General features: G+C 41.2%; 1 protein-coding gene across 3 annotated transcripts in view; it reads left to right on the forward strand.

The window, feature by feature from the left end:
• The window catches only part of NCAM2 (neural cell adhesion molecule 2), a 569,780-nt gene that overhangs the window by 475,651 nt on the left and 78,407 nt on the right, over nucleotides 1–15,722 (forward strand). For all 3 annotated transcript variants that reach the window (XM_019476390.2, XM_019476392.2, XM_019476391.2), the window contains exons 13-14: nucleotides 5,016–5,135; nucleotides 11,606–11,727. In XM_019476390.2, the coding sequence (XP_019331935.1) occupies nucleotides 5,016–5,135; nucleotides 11,606–11,727 (242 nt within the window). The remainder of the gene's footprint in view (nucleotides 1–5,015; nucleotides 5,136–11,605; nucleotides 11,728–15,722) is intronic.

Below are 15,722 nucleotides of genomic sequence, written 5' to 3' on the forward strand. Positions count from 1 at the left end.
TGTATGTATACACACACACACACACACACTCACACCAGCACCTCAGATACACACACGTTTAAAATAACCAATCTAGGTTCATGCACACCTATCACCAGTTTAAGCCCATACACGCTACACACACACCAAATTCAGACAGAATCAGTTACCAGTTACCAACACCTGCACATCCAATACACATATGTCAATTACTAATTCATATACCACACACACACACACACAGACACACACACACACACACAATGATATCTGTATATGTGTATTCACTAATTCATACACATACCACCCACCTACACATACACACAGGTGAGTTCCTAAGTTGGGTGTTGTGTATGTATGTATGTGCTTGGTGTACTTGGGATACCTGGGGAAAGGTTAAGGTAAGAAAGTAAAAGTGTAAGGATTTAAAGTTACCAGGACCGGGATTAGAACCAGTAGGCTGCAGGGGCCTGAGCTGAAGAACTGAGTCTCGGGGGTAACTCTAGGTTAATTGATCTTAATTGATTAAAAGACAAGCCCAAAGCCTGCAGAACAGGGAGCATGCCCACAGAGGCTGGGTCTGGAGCCAGAGCTATGGGGAAGCTGAAAAGGTAGATGGGGAGAGGGGAAAATGAGACTAAGGGAAAGTGTGGGTGTTAAAGAGGGGCTCTGGGCGTGGGGGAGCCAGAGGATGGCTCCGGGGCAGCTAAAGAAGTCTGAGAAGCTGCAGGGGGGGAAGCCTGAAAACAGATACAGACAGCTGAAAATCACAGAAAGAGCAGCAGGAGAGACTGAAAGGCAGCAGGAAAGCAGAGAAATGCAGCAGAAAGTCACAGGGAAAAGGCAGTAGGAGCGTGGGAAGCAGGGGTACAGCAGAAAATTACAGGAAAAGCAGCAGAAGAGACTGAGAGACAGCAGGGGTAGCGGAAAAGCAGAGAAAAGCAGCAGAAGGTCACCGGGAAAAGGCAGTAGGAATTGAGAGGAGATCAGGAAAGTAGTGGAGAGGGGTGGGGGCTGGAATTCAGAGAGAGAGAGAGAGAATGAGGCTGGAAATTGAGATAAGGAAGGGACTGGGATTCAGTAAAACATGACCCAACTCAGAGTTACAAATGACAGTGGTTTTATTGAACAGGGGAGATGGTAACACAATGCCAAATTGCTTCCCTTGCATCTACACACACACAGCCCCACACACACCCCCACGCACATCCCCACACAATGGCAGCAGGGGTTAGAGAGGCTTGGTGCAGGGGCTGAAGTCCACTGAAGTCCAGGAGGAGAGAGAAAGAGAGAGAGTCCAAATTGTAGGAGGAGCTGTGCAGGTAATATCTACCTATCCCAGGCTGGAAGTTGATCCTCGATGGCCAGTCGGGGTCTCCTTCATCTCGGTGTTGTCCAGAGGGGGTGGGTAGGTGACGTGAAGCTGGTCTGGTCCAGATGGAAATGACGTTCCCACTGGGTCTGTCTTCACTGCCCCTTCTTATATGGGCAGACCGTGTGTGACCCTTGTTACAGGAGGCATGCCCAGGCAAGGGTCAGCCCCTGGCGTACTGAGCATGTGTGCTCCATGCAGGGATGTGCAGTTTCAGGTATCTGTACTGGTGGGGTACAATGGTAGAGTTGCTGGTTCTGCAGGGCCCTTTATCTTTCAAATGCTGGTCTTGTCTCTGTTCCTGGGTGAGGTCCATGGTTCCTGGATGAATCAATGCGAGGTGATGGCCCAGTCATTACAGGCCATTTAGTAGAGGCCTGCTACCATTGTGTTTCAGTCATTCTCAATCATTTTCATTTATCGGGGAACCAATTTACATGGGAGGGGTACAATGAATCATATTATTGCAGCATGGGATGCCCAGGCAGAGGACACAAGATGGAGGCTTGACATATAAAATGGAAACTTGATATGACTTTGATTCACTTAAAAACACAGGCCTAAACCATACAATATCCATATGAAATAATAAAAATCAATACAAAAATGATAATAATACAATATACAACAGTAAAAATTAATACAAACCTAATAATTATACGATATAAAACAATGGATATCCAAAACCAAAAACTTGCTAGCAAAATAAAAATAAAAATGTTTAAAGCTTATCCTAAGTTTGAGCTCACTTATACTTATCTATAGGGAATAAAGAGGGAGAGAAAAGTCAGAAATGGTTGGGGAAGTGGAGGGAATGCATTTTAAAAGAAAAAAAAAGAAAAACTGGGTTTTGCTACAACTTCTGCCCCTGTTGTTATTTTAGGTGTTCTTAATAGGTGTCTTTAATAGCCCTTTCTAAAAAACAGGGGGCTATTTCTATTTGGGTCCATGCCCAGCATTCTCTTGTGCATCAAATAGGTGTGGAGTGTAGGCTGCAGACTGAAGTGTTCACAAACAAATAAGATACATCAAGGAGCTGATGGAAAACAGCTTCTGGTAGAGGAAGTTATGTAGTAGAGGTACTCAGAGGGACTTTGGTTATGTTGATAACAGTCTGATGGATTTTGTTTGTGTATGCTTTGGCTGTGAAGATTTGGGTGGCTAGTAGGGGAGCATGGAGGCCATAGAGGGGCACTATGCTGATTACACATGTTTTTGTTTGCTTTTAATGAAAGGCATAGGGTTGCTATCGCAGAAATGTGAAGCCCACTAAAGGGCACCTTGTGAGAGCATATTTGAACAGTAGGAGTGCCTTGAGAGGGTGCTGTGTTTTCTGTCCGGTACAGAGTAGACATTGGATAATTATGCCCAAAGCAGTGCACAATTGCTTGAGAGGACATTCCAAGAGTGTCAGGTAGCCGCTTGGGGACAGGCAGAGTGTACCAGTATGTAGAGTAAAATATGCAGGAAGAAGCCTGAGTCTGAGCCAAGCAGACAGTGGAGACAGTTAGAGGATCAAACCTGAGTTTTTCTTCATTGTGTCTTCAATCCAACCTTTCTATATGGTCTGTTCCCAATATTCTGCACAGGCCACTGCTTCTGGTATTGGTGTTGCCAGATCTTGTGGGGTGCACTGTGGTGCTACAGGGCATCTCAAGAGATGATCCATGGTTTGCTTCTCCTTACAAACACATTAGTTAGTTGCATAGAGGCCCATGATTTCATGAGAAAGGTGTATCCTCCAAGGCCCTTCTCAATCTGTTCAGGCTCTGCCATGTATACCATTTGTAGCTGGAGCCTGATTTAACTGCTGCATACAGATCATGCATGTGAGGCAGTAGAGAGCTCCAAGAGCAAGCTGCCTAGGATTGCTAGGATATCCTGTCTGGGACAGATGGAAAAAGGAGAGACAGCTGAGAGGTGTAGGAGCAAGCTGCACAGAGCAACAAGATGACTAGTTCAGACCACAGAACTGAGGGTGGGCTGGACTGTGAAATTGGGATTAAGTTACAGGCCAAAAGAGCCAGATTTGGTGTTAGGACTAGGTAGTGAAGAGAGAGAAATTTACCTGCAAAGCCAGAAATTCCCCTAGGCTGATTTTGGATGGGACCAGATAGAATTCCCCACCCCACCCCCTGATGATGAGAACAGCAGAGAGAAAAGTACCTAAGGTGTTCCTCTGGCAGTTGAGGGCAGCCTCCCAAATTATAACTACTATCAGGCCTGGCAGGCAGGTTAAAAAAGGGGGTAACCAAGAGGCCAGAGAGCCTAGCAGAACTGACTTTCAGAGGACATCAGACTCTAAGTCAAAGCCTTGAACCTGCTACACCCTTTCATACCTGCTGCCTACTGTTGCCCCATGTAGTTAGCCGTGCATGGGCCATGGCTGGCAAATTCTTTTTTTTCTGTATTCTGCATTTCCAAAGCAAGGTGCATGTGTAATTTGGGGGATGGGTGTTACACAGAAAACATGGTACATTGCTCAACTTTTTCTCTATATTGTCTGTGTAATAGTACTATTCCAACTAGATGGTTAACTTCATTATCATTTTTCTTACTGCTTTCTGTGTTTTTATCCTAATATATAGTTACTGTTTTAGAACCAAGCATGATCTGCATGGAATGCTCAGGTTATGGTTTAGTCTTGCAACCTAATATATGACATATATTGATGTGAACTTTAGAAAATCAACTTTCGCTTTTTTCAATGTTCTTTGTCACATAGCATAAAAATGTAGATGGCCTTCAGGATAAGGTCCAAGTCTGCTTCTCTTCATAATTGTTTAGCATGTTCCCAATTGTTTTTGGCTTGTAGACCTCCTTTTAAGGACCTACTGGTGTGACCAATTCATTTTCAAATTCTTGGTATTTGAACGTAAAAGGTTTCCTTTAACTGAATCCCGTCCTTTTAGAAGTGTAATGAAATGTCATGAAATTTGCCTAGCATTGTGAATGGCTGATTTACATACCATGTTCAGGACCATGGATGGTTACGGAGGAATGCATGATGCAGTTCAGGATGTGGTGGGAATTGATGCTATCCTGATATCAATACAGATATGTCTGAAAATTGCTGTAATTTTTAACAGCAGCTGCCAAAGGACCACTACCACAGTCAATTACCAAAGAAGAGTGAGAAAACTGATGTTCCATATTCTAGATTTGTGCGTCCTACACTGAGGCAGCGCAGGAGTATAGTGCCAAATGAGCCACATTAGCAGATTTCTGCTGCCTGAGTATATCTTTGTACCGGATTTCATGGTGTGGTTCTCCAAAACAGCTTTAGGGCAGATTTTTCACCAGTGGAATAAGGCCAAAGTGATACTGAATCTCGGGGGGGGGGGGGAATCAATCAAAGCATCTTACAAAGATATGACAAAAGTATCCTTGTGTTTGGACATGGCTTGTGTAATTCCTGTATTAGTGTCCCTAGATAGCATAATATACTTCATCACAGTAACATTCGTCTCCAGATAAAATCTATTTGGAACCATTAGCACTGGACAAGATGATTATTGACCATTTAAAAAAATAAAGCATTTTAAAATCAGCCTCCTAATTGATGGTGAAGCATGTAAATTTGAAAATGGCCTTGGAAATGTTATTTTCTTAACTTATCATTTAGTCAATTTTTGTTTCAGTACTTTCTTTCCTTTCCTTTTAGCAATGGTAGTTCTGAGCAATCTGGAGCCAAATACAACATATGAAATCAAGGTTGCAGCTGTAAATGGAAAAGGGCAAGGAGAATATAGTAAAATCGAGATCTTTCAGACCTTACCAGTCCGTAAGTAATATTTTTCCTTTTAAATGAAAACTTAATTTTATCTGCACTGTTGGCAGGCTTGTTGACTTCTAGCTCAGCTATTAATTTTAAATATGAAAAATAACCTCTGATATTTTAAAAAAAAGCTTGTGCTTCAGAAATCAGCAAAACATTATGAGGTTCTTTCAAATGTGATGTTTCCAGGTAGCTTGTATAAGCTTTAATTTTATAATTTCTTTAGTAATTTATATTTTATTAGAATAGTAACAAAAACTATGTCATAGCCAGGTATATATGACATAAAAATGTACAAGACTACAGTTAGTCTCATCAACATAAATAAGATTAAAATTTAGCCTTTTAAATTTTAATTTAGCCCCAGCAAATTATTCTAGGCACAGTATCCTATTAATCCATCTTGAAATTGAATCATAAAAATGAAAATATGGGCACCTATAAATCAGTTATTATAACTATGATTACATGAGTGGCAAATGCCAAAGACTCATTTTCAGAAAAGCAGTAATCTTTGTAGCAAGGGCATTTAGATCTACCGATACTAAGCACTAATGAAAACTATTATTTTCAATTCAAAACAGAACTCAAGTACAAACAGACAAGGTAAGTAGTGGAAAAAATGAATGATTGTACATGACTTTTAGCCCTCTGGCAAAAGATAACTTTTGCTTTTAGACCAATTTTTGCCATGCTTATTTGCACTGAGTAGGGGTATCACAGTCTTCCGCAATGAGGGATAAAGAGCTAGTTAGTGCAAGCAAAAGTGACACAAACCGACTTTTAAAGAAAGATCAATAAAGTGATTTTTGCCTAGTTACACAGCAAAGAACTATTTCTTTTTGATAATAAATTATGTAGGCAATTACTCCAGAGCATGCTTCTGTCCCAAAATCTGTTGCCTTCCCAATGTACTATTTGAAAATTTGCTATTCTTTTGATTTCAATTTTATACATAGCATAATAATAAGTGAAAGATTTGCCAACGTCTTTGTATCTCAAACCAGGAAAAGTTGCACTGAGTTATTATCAAATACTAGACTTCATTATTAAATGCCAGAAATCAGGGAAATTCTGAGCTGAGATTGAAATCAAACCAGCTTTTCTACAAATGATTATAACACCTATCATAGATAAGATCATCTTTGATCACCAAAATCTCAAGCATTTCAAAGTAAGGGAGCATCTTATCTTAATGAATGAGAAGGGAAATTGTTTTTATTAGAAAGCAGCTTCTACTCTTTAAAAGTAATCCTGAAATGGAAAGGGGGGGGGGGGGGAAACCTTCCAAAAAAACCAAAACAAAACAACAGCCCTCTCTCCTATATACTAAATGGCCCTCAAGAGACCCATGCAAAAGTGAGCAAAAGCAGTCCTGAGATGCTTACATATATTTTTAAAGAGAGAGAGTAGATTAATATACTAATATATATACAGAGAGAGAGAGAGTGTGAGTTACCCAGTCATACGAAGCTTTTACTTAGCCTGCTCTATTCTGAACAGTAGATAAGGCATCAAGTCATGCTACTCAAAAAACGTTGGCTTTTTTTTTCTGGTAAACTATACAATAAGAGTTCCTACAAAATTTCCTGTAGGGTTTGTTCATGTGTTTTGTTTTTGTTTTCAATTATTTAAAAAAACAACCTTAAATTCAAAATTCTGATTTATTGAACTGATGTCTGAACAAAATATCATTTTGTAAAGAGTGACCTAGCCATGTTATACATTTACATTGTAACTTACCTTCACTGCTGATCATTGCGGTTGCCCTTCTCTGTATCTTTTTTGATTCTACCACATACTTTTTGAGATGCAAAGACCAGAACTGCACCCAGTACTCAAGATATGGTCACAACATAGATCTGCATAATGGCATGATGATGACCTCCATTTTGTTTTCAGTTCTCTTCTTAACAATACCCAACATTTTACCGGCTTTTCAGGGTCCGTCTACTGGTGGCCCCGCCCACCAGTTATGGGCCAACCGCTCACCTTCTCTCCTGCCATGCCTTGTTGTTAATTAATTGTTGTTAATTAAGTGGGAAGCTGCCCATTATATGCCCCGATGCCAGGGTGCGCTATCTGCGGCTCTGTTCCTCCCCTACACCGCAGCCCAAGCCTCGCAGATGGTATTTAGTAAATTCTTCTTTATGCTGGGGTCTCAGCCGCTGTGGGCCTACCCCTTTTCTCTCTAGCTAGGCCTGTCAGTCAAAAAAAACCCACTAATCAGGGTTTGACTCCCAGGATCTAGCTCTCAAAAAAAAACAAACCTCCCTCGGGCTCCTGCCCCTCTGTGGTGCTGGGGTCAGCTCACCCCCAAACACTGCACCCTCTATAGCGCCGGGGTCAGCTCACCCCCAAACACTGCGCCCTCTGTAGCACCAGGGTTGGCTTACCCCCGAATACTGTGCCCTCTCTGTTGCTGAGGTCCCCACACTGCAGTGGGCCCCCAATGAGGCCTCCTCCTTCCCCAAATAGGCTCTCCCAAAGCACCGGTGTTAACATTAAACAGGAGAGCCAACATGCCTGCTTACTTTAGATGATCATGAGGATGGCTCAGGGCATGGCATAGTCTTCCAACAGAGACTGCAGCCTCGGCACCATAATCATTGGGAGTCTGCCTCCCTGATGCCCCTCTGGCCTTCTCCACTTGACATTTGTAGGGTCCTGGCCTTCCTCTTCCTGTCACCTGACCAGCTGGCAGGGCTTGAGCCTTAACCCCTACTTGACCAGCCGGCTGTGACTGGAAGGTTCTGGACTTAAAGGGACCACCCTGCCTCTTAGTAAAAGGATTAGGGTTCCCTGTTACAATTCTCTTCCTGGCTTCCTTCTTCTGATATTTATTTTAATTGTTTTATGATTAATTTAGCATCTTCTGCTATATATTCTTTTTTAGCCCTCCTTACATCACTTTGACACTTGACCTGCCAGAATTTGTTATCTTACCTGTTTTCCTATTTGGGCATGCCTTCTGTTTTTTAAATGATCTCTTTTTGCCTTGTTTGGGCTCCTTAAGTCTGCTATTAAACCATGCAGGGATTTTATTGGACTCCCCATTAGCGTTTTTTCTTTGTGAAATTTACTTTTTCTAAGCCTCTAATATGGTTTTTTTAAATAGCTTCCAAGCTGTCTACAGACCATTCTAGGTTTTTCACTGCTCCTTTTAATTTCTTTCTTGCTCTTGTGTCATTTCCCTTCCTAAAGTAATATATTAGTGTGGTGGATTTTACTTATTCCCTCCTAGTAGAATGTTGAATGTGATTGTTAGGATCAGTATTACAGAGAGACTCACCAAGAGATCCTTCTTGAACCAGGTCCTGTTTGTTACTCAGGATTAGGTCTAGGATTACTTCTCCTTTGGTATGTTCCAAAAGAAGCAGTAATTTATTATATCCAGAAATATTATCTCCATATTTGGCCCTAATGAAGTGTTTACTTAGTCTATGTAAAGCTAGTTGAAATTTTCAGTTAGTATTGCTTGTCTCATTTTAGCAGCTTTTCTAATCTCCCTGATGATTTCATGATCACCTTCACCTTGATCTGGTCATTGGTAGTACAAACCTAGTACTATATTCTTTTTATTCAAGCATCACATTTCTGTCCACAGGGATTCTATGGTAGCTTTCCTTTCAAATAAGATTTTTTATTCTGTTACTATTTATATTATTCTTAACATACAGTGCCACTCCTCCACCTGCATGTTCTACACTGTCATCCCTATGTAGTTTGTAACCTGGTATAAACAGCACCCAATTCATTATCATCCTTCCACCAGGACTCTGAGATGCCTAATATGTCAAAGTCACTATTTAATACCAGACATTCTGGTTTACTCACCTTATCTTTTAGGCTTCTGGTATTTGTGTAAAGGTATTTATACATTTTCTCCTTGTTCAGCTGTTAGTTACTGCTCATGCTATTTGATTCTGACTTATCCTCACTATTATGTATAGTTATACCTCTTATGCCCCTACTATCCCCTTCAAGTCAGTATAGGATCAGAGTGATGTCTCTTTTTGGGCTTATGTTAACTCATACTGTGTACTTGCATCAACTTGTACCGTGCACTTTTCTGCATTTGTTGTTTACTTCTACTTTTTTAATTTAAAAGCTGCTGTACACCCTTTCTCATATTTAGTGCCAAAAGTCTGGTTCCGTACTGGTTCAGGTTTTCTGTACAAGTTCTTCCCCAGTGCCTGGTAAACATAAATCCCTCTTCTCTGTGCCATCATCTCATCTACCTATTGAGACTGGAGTTTTTCCTATCTCTCTGTAGGACTGGAAGTATTGATACTGTGGAGGTCCTGGATTTAATCTCTGGTATAGCAATCTAAATTTAAATGTAAGGACTTCTGTTCTACACCTCCCTACATCTATGGTATCCACATAGAGCATGACCACCAGCTCCTCCCTACCATCTACTAGCAACCTATCTACAAATCTCATTGGGTCTTCTGCCTTTGCTCCTAGCAGTTAAGTAGCCAGGAAGTGCTCCCAGGGATCAAAAACCCAAGCCCCCTCTACTCCTACCACCTGATTTTGTTTTTTTTCCTATCCTGTGGGATCCACTTCTTTGGAGGAGTATCCTTTGTGCAAGAAGTCTTTCAAAGCCAAGAGCAACTTGCATTGGGTGCATACATATGAAACTTGTCCCCAGGGTACTTCAGGTAGATATCTAAGTTGATTAGTCTTAACTAAAGGACTAACTTACCTTTAAGGCTTCAAAGAAGGGAGGTGCAAACTGCCCTCTTTACTATTGCCAGGTGCTGTCTCCTCTGGTCACTCAGCTGCCCTCCTTTTGTGCTGTCCAAGCCTGGGCTAACTCTGCCCACTCGCTAGGGCCTTGTTAGGTCATAGACAGCAACATTTCCTCTGTAATCACTCAGCAAAATCAAATCTCAGCACACTCAAATCTCAGAGCATAGCACCCAAACAAAGAACGAAATTGATGCTCGCCAAATAGCTAAACAGATCAAATTCACCATGCTTATTTATCTTCCAGGAAAAAGATTTAGTGCCTGGCTCCTTTTCCTTTTTTTCCTCGTGCTCCCAGTGAACTATCTTGCAAACTGCCCTGTTCACTTACTCCTGCTTCCTCACTGAGAGTGTAACAAGGGAGTTGCTTTGAAGGCATATAGCATGGTAACTAGGCCTGTGCAAAGTGGCTAGTATTGGCTGATTCAGGGGACAGTGATTTGATTTGGTGACTTGAATCACTGCCCCTGCCCACTTTCAATGATTGCCCTGCCTGGCCCCAGCCCCTGGCTCTTTGGGGAAAAAAAAAAACCCACTCGCCAGCTAATGCCGGGCAGGGGGGCAATCCCCACTGCCCCCCTGCACTACCCCACGCTGCATGGTGGGCACTGCCATGAGCCCCCCAACCCCCACCTGCTCTCCCCCCACCATGGCTGCCCCACCCGCCCCAGATCCCAGCCCTTTAAAACAAAAAAACCCCAGAATCACTGGCTGCTCCTGGGTGGGTAGGGGGCAATCTTCACTGCCCCTCATTGCCCCATGCTGTATGGGGGGCTCTGCCATGAGCCCCCTGAAGCCCCAAGGCTGCTGCAGGAGCCAGGGAGCCAGGGGTTTGGGGGTTGTTTGTTTGTTTTTTAAGGGCCAGGAGCTGGGGTGGGTGGGACAGCCATGGGCGGGGGGGGCTGGGACAGTGGGCAGGGGTCAGGGGGCTAGTGGCAGAGCCCCCCATGCAGTGTGGGGCAGTGGGGAGCAGCAGGGATCCCCCTCCACAAACCTGGCAGGAGCCGGTGAGTAGGGGCTTTTTTTTTTTAAACAATTGGGAGCTGGGCCGAGTGGGGCAGCCATGGGGGGGCTGGGAGAGCGAGCAGGGGTCGTGGGGCACTCAGAGGAGGTGGGGGAGCAGACAGGGGATGGGGCCTGGCAGGGGTCCCCCACATGGTCTCCTTCCCCCTTCTCCAGCTCCCCCCTCCCCTGCCCGCTACTTTCCAGCATGGAGTCCAGGTCCAGCTCCCTGCTGCAGCCAGCAGGAACTGCCCGAATCGCCGAAGCTGTCCAAGTCTTTTCCAAATTGATGAGGACCTTTTAATTGGTCCCCTGATTTGATTCAGAGATTCGGCCACCAAATTGGGCCAAATCTCCTCTGAATCGAATCAACACCCAAAGCTTTGCACAGCCCTAATGGCAACTCTTCTTGGAACTGAATAACTTAGCAACAGTATACCAAATACATCTTAACTACTTTGTTAATATGCTGTGTGTCCCGAATCTGAGTTTATATTTGAAAGAGGAAAAAGTGTCAAAACAAAGTGAAACTACTTTTCTTCTTAATTCCTTTTATTTTCTATTTTCTATTTCTGTTTGTTACAGAACATTATTAGAAGTAGCAATAGTGTTAGTGTCACAAAGCTTGTGACATGACTGCTTAGAAAAATTGTGTTTGATTGTAAGTAATACATACAATAGAAATATTTAATTTATCTTCTTTTCCTTCTCATGACTAGGTGAGCCAAGCCCTCCATCAATTCATGGACAGCCAGGCAGTGGAAAGAGCTTTAAACTTAGCATAACTAAACAGGATGATGGAGGAGCTCCTATTTTGGAATACATTGTGAAATACAGAAGTGTAAGTATTCCATTATTCACAAAGGATAATGTTGTGGCTCAATATAATTTTTAAATGTAGAGAAAAGTTTTACTAGTAATGAGATCTAAATCTAAAAAGCATTGCTTAATGCATGAGTGAAATAATGGACTCTAATATTATTTTATTACTCCCCATGAACATGATTTTAGTTCCAGATTAGTAAACTCATATTTGGACAGTTTTAAGGTTTTAGGTGACAAAATACATACAATTTTATTTCCTTTTCCAGTCTACTGTAGTGTACTTAAAATAGTGAGAGGAAAGAAATTTATGATTAGCAAATGGGGATGGGTTTCACAGTAGTCCCTGAATATACAGAAGCAGTGATCAGCCATCATCCAACTATACCTGACTAGATGTAGCAGAAGACCACTTAAAATACATTAAACAGAAAGTGGCTATGCCCTTATGCTATAGAAATTAGAAAGCTGCAAGAAGTTAGTTCAAGTACCGAGCCTATTTATTTACCTGTAGTGCTGTCATTGTCAATAAGCCAACATACTCATTTTTAAAATAGTTCTGACACGTTTCCTAAGATATTTTACCAGAGATCTTTCTAATTTTATTCTAGATCTAGGCTTATACGAGTGCTAAATGTGGGATGTAAAGTCATTGTTTGCCCTATGCTAACTATAACCAAAGAAGATTGGTAGCTCAAAATCAATTGAGAATGAGGTGATAGAGCTTGCAATAATAGCTTTAGGGAATAACAGCAGTCTTTATATCAAAGATTCCTAAATCTTAATTGATTTACTTAAATCACTTGCAGTCTAACAAGTTGCAGCGTATCTCTATGAAGAAAAGAAGAGGAAAAGTAACTGGAGTGATATGATAACAAAATACACAAAGAGCTAATGAGACCTAATGGAATTGTATGAAGATGCATTTCCTGGTCATTACTTCCTGGTCATTTCAAAGTGTCTGGTTATTTATATACAAAAATATTTAAAATAGACTTAAAAATTCTAGGTTAAGATGTGGATTATGGATTTCCTTACTATAAGGAACCTAACTCATATCCATTACCTTTTATTTAAAAAAAAAATGTGTATATTATATAGTCTGGTTTTGGTCAGTATATATTTTCACTTAAAGTGTTAATGTGTTTTATGTATTGAAAGTGTGTGCTTTACAGGGAATAAATGAAAATGTGAAGACTTAAGTAAAGATGAAAAGCAAACCATAACGTAGCCAAACATCATTTCTGTAAATCCAGTTATTCCAATCTATTTATTTAAAATATTTCTATACATCTATTTATCTAAATCTAAATGTAAAGAGAATATTTTATATTGTCCAAAAAAAAAGAAGCAGCATTTTGGTCTTTAGACAATACAAAAAAGAAATTACATGAAATGTATATAATATATTAATGGTTAATATAATATATACATCTGTGTATTTTTGTATACTGCATGTTACAGGGGAAGCCTTTTTGGTTTTCTATATTGATAGTAGTGAAAGTTATGGAAGAGTTAACAATGGAAAGTGAGGAACAAAGGAAACTAGTACCAATGTGTAATAATCTTACTCTCCTTCAAGGTACCCCCCCACACAATCAACTCTCAACCCTTATTATTGGAAGGTGTCACCTATGTTTAATTCCTTTTTAAAGTTTGTAACATTGGCTCCTAGCTATTTAAGTGCTGTTAAATACAAGAAAAGAGAGATTTAATGTTAGTTCAGTGTCTTTAGAAGGGCTTAATCTATAGGTGCAACAAGGGTGCTGGAGTCAGCTGCTCCTGGATGTAGCATTTACACATGCGCCCAGGTCTGCAGCATGTCAAGCTGGGGTAGAGCAGCCCTGGGCTGGCAGGAGGTCTGGCAGGGTCAGCTCCAGGCCGTTGGTAACAGCACTGGTCAACGGAGGGACTGGCTGGGGCACAAGGGTGCCACAGTGCAGGGCTAGCCAGTAAAAAGTCCCTGCACTGTAGCACCCTTGTGCCCCAGCCAGCCCCTGTCACAGTCTACACATTTGAGCACATGTAACTGCTCTGCTGTATGATAGTACTGTCCCTGACCAGTACATACAGTCAGTATGTATCCTACGGCAGAGTTAATTCATGTACTGTGCCCTAATATGGGCACATATGTAGACTGTGACACTTTACTGTGGAGTTAATTAGTCAACTTGCGTAAAGCTCGCATGCAGATGCACCCACTGAGAACACGTCTGCTAATATGTTTACTCCATATCCCGGTGCATAACTAAATTTCCTCAATTCTAACCTTATTTCAAGTACAGATGTTGGAAGCTGAGTGAGTTACAGTAATACATCATCAATTTGCAGAGTTTGTTTATGCCCGCTTGTTCCAAACTTCAGTCTCAGTTGATTTATACTTGCTCTGCTAAGAATCTTTAAATAGGGAAAACAGCAGGAGTGACAAGGTATACCCCAATGTGTGCAATTGCTCAGAATCTCATCTGTGTGCAAGGTCTGAAGCAAGCCACTAAATCCTTACTGCATTTTTGATGGTCTGTCTTTTTTTGCAGAATTTCCTTCATCTTTAAATTATAATTTTCCCTTGTGTCTGTAAAACAATGTGCTTTTTCCTGTAGCTTGTCAGACTGCAATAAGTGCTGTATCCCCTTTCATCTCCAGCAATCCAGCAAATGGGAAAGAGATGATGTGGAGAAGGGGAACGAAGAGCCTAAGGAAGGAGATAGGACCAGCTAGGTGGCTTGACCTACATATAATGCCACTTATTTTTCCCCCACTGAAATACCTTTCTCCATTAACTAGTACCTTGGAACATTAGGCCACAGAGATGCTGCTTTTGTTTGGAGCCAAGTCCATATTTCTCTAAGCACTCAATTGGGGAAAAAAAGTCATTTGACCAAATTAAAGGCCTCTTTGAAGCAAAAGATAGAATAATAATTTCCTAGTGCTTTAATCAGAATGAATGGATGCTATTTAAAGTTCTTAATTATCTGTTGACTATTTGTCTTCTATGTTCACCATTCAGTCCCATTTAATTAGCTTTCCTATAATTCCCTCCAGCCTCATTAGCAACACCTGGACCAATATCTTTGCTCGCGTGTTAAAGACTTACATTGGATAATAAGCCGAATATCAGTCAACAGGTTTTTCATCTTTGGGAGCAGTGTTTCTGTATAGCTTATTTTTTATTAGGGATCAGTTTTCCTAATTGTTTTAGATTTCTACACAAGCTCTTGCTAGGACTTTGAACAGTTCAGCTATATAAAAGATCACTGCAAAGCCCAGGACATTTTTATTCTGCCAGTTGCCTGTTCTGCTTCTGTCAGTTTTTGCTGCAGAGAATTGTTCTATTTCTGTTATAGGCATTTAAAAAAAATAAATTTAACCAAATAATTTTGAAGCATGGAGCTTTCTGTTGCAAGCTCCAGCATACATCACCTAGAATACGGATTTTCCAGTACCTTTTATAATCATATCCTCACTTCCTATGTGAAGTCTTACTAGCTACATGTGGTGCAAGGAGCATAGGGACTTCATATGTGTTTAGGAGAGAGAAATCCTTCCTTACCACTTAAGGCCACAAAATGCCAATGATTTAGAAATGGAGAAAGCTTTTCTGCTCCATCCTTGATTCCATAGCAATTTAGAATTGGCATAAAATATTTCATAGTTTCCATAGGTTTCATAGACATCAGGGCTGGAAGGGACCTCAGAAGATCATCGAGTCCAGCCCCCTGCCCCAGGGGCAGAAAGTCAGCTGGGGTCATAGAAGCCCAGCATATTAATGTAGCTAACTTTATTTGGAGTGTATGCCAGTCTCTGACAATAGCAAAATAATAATATTCTAACCAATACAAATCACTACTAAAAATATTCAACTAGAAAATGTTTTAATCACTCTATAGAAAACACCTGCCTATCTGCAGATGTCTAAAACAAAGTGGTAGTAAAAGTGTTGGTAGCCTTTTTCTCCTCTCTCGTTGCCTCCATAATTATATCTGGGGAAACTATTACAGATGTGGTTTTCATCTT

This window comes from Alligator mississippiensis, chromosome 1, assembly GCF_030867095.1.
Source record: "Alligator mississippiensis isolate rAllMis1 chromosome 1, rAllMis1, whole genome shotgun sequence".
NCBI lineage: Eukaryota > Metazoa > Chordata > Crocodylia > Alligatoridae > Alligator > Alligator mississippiensis.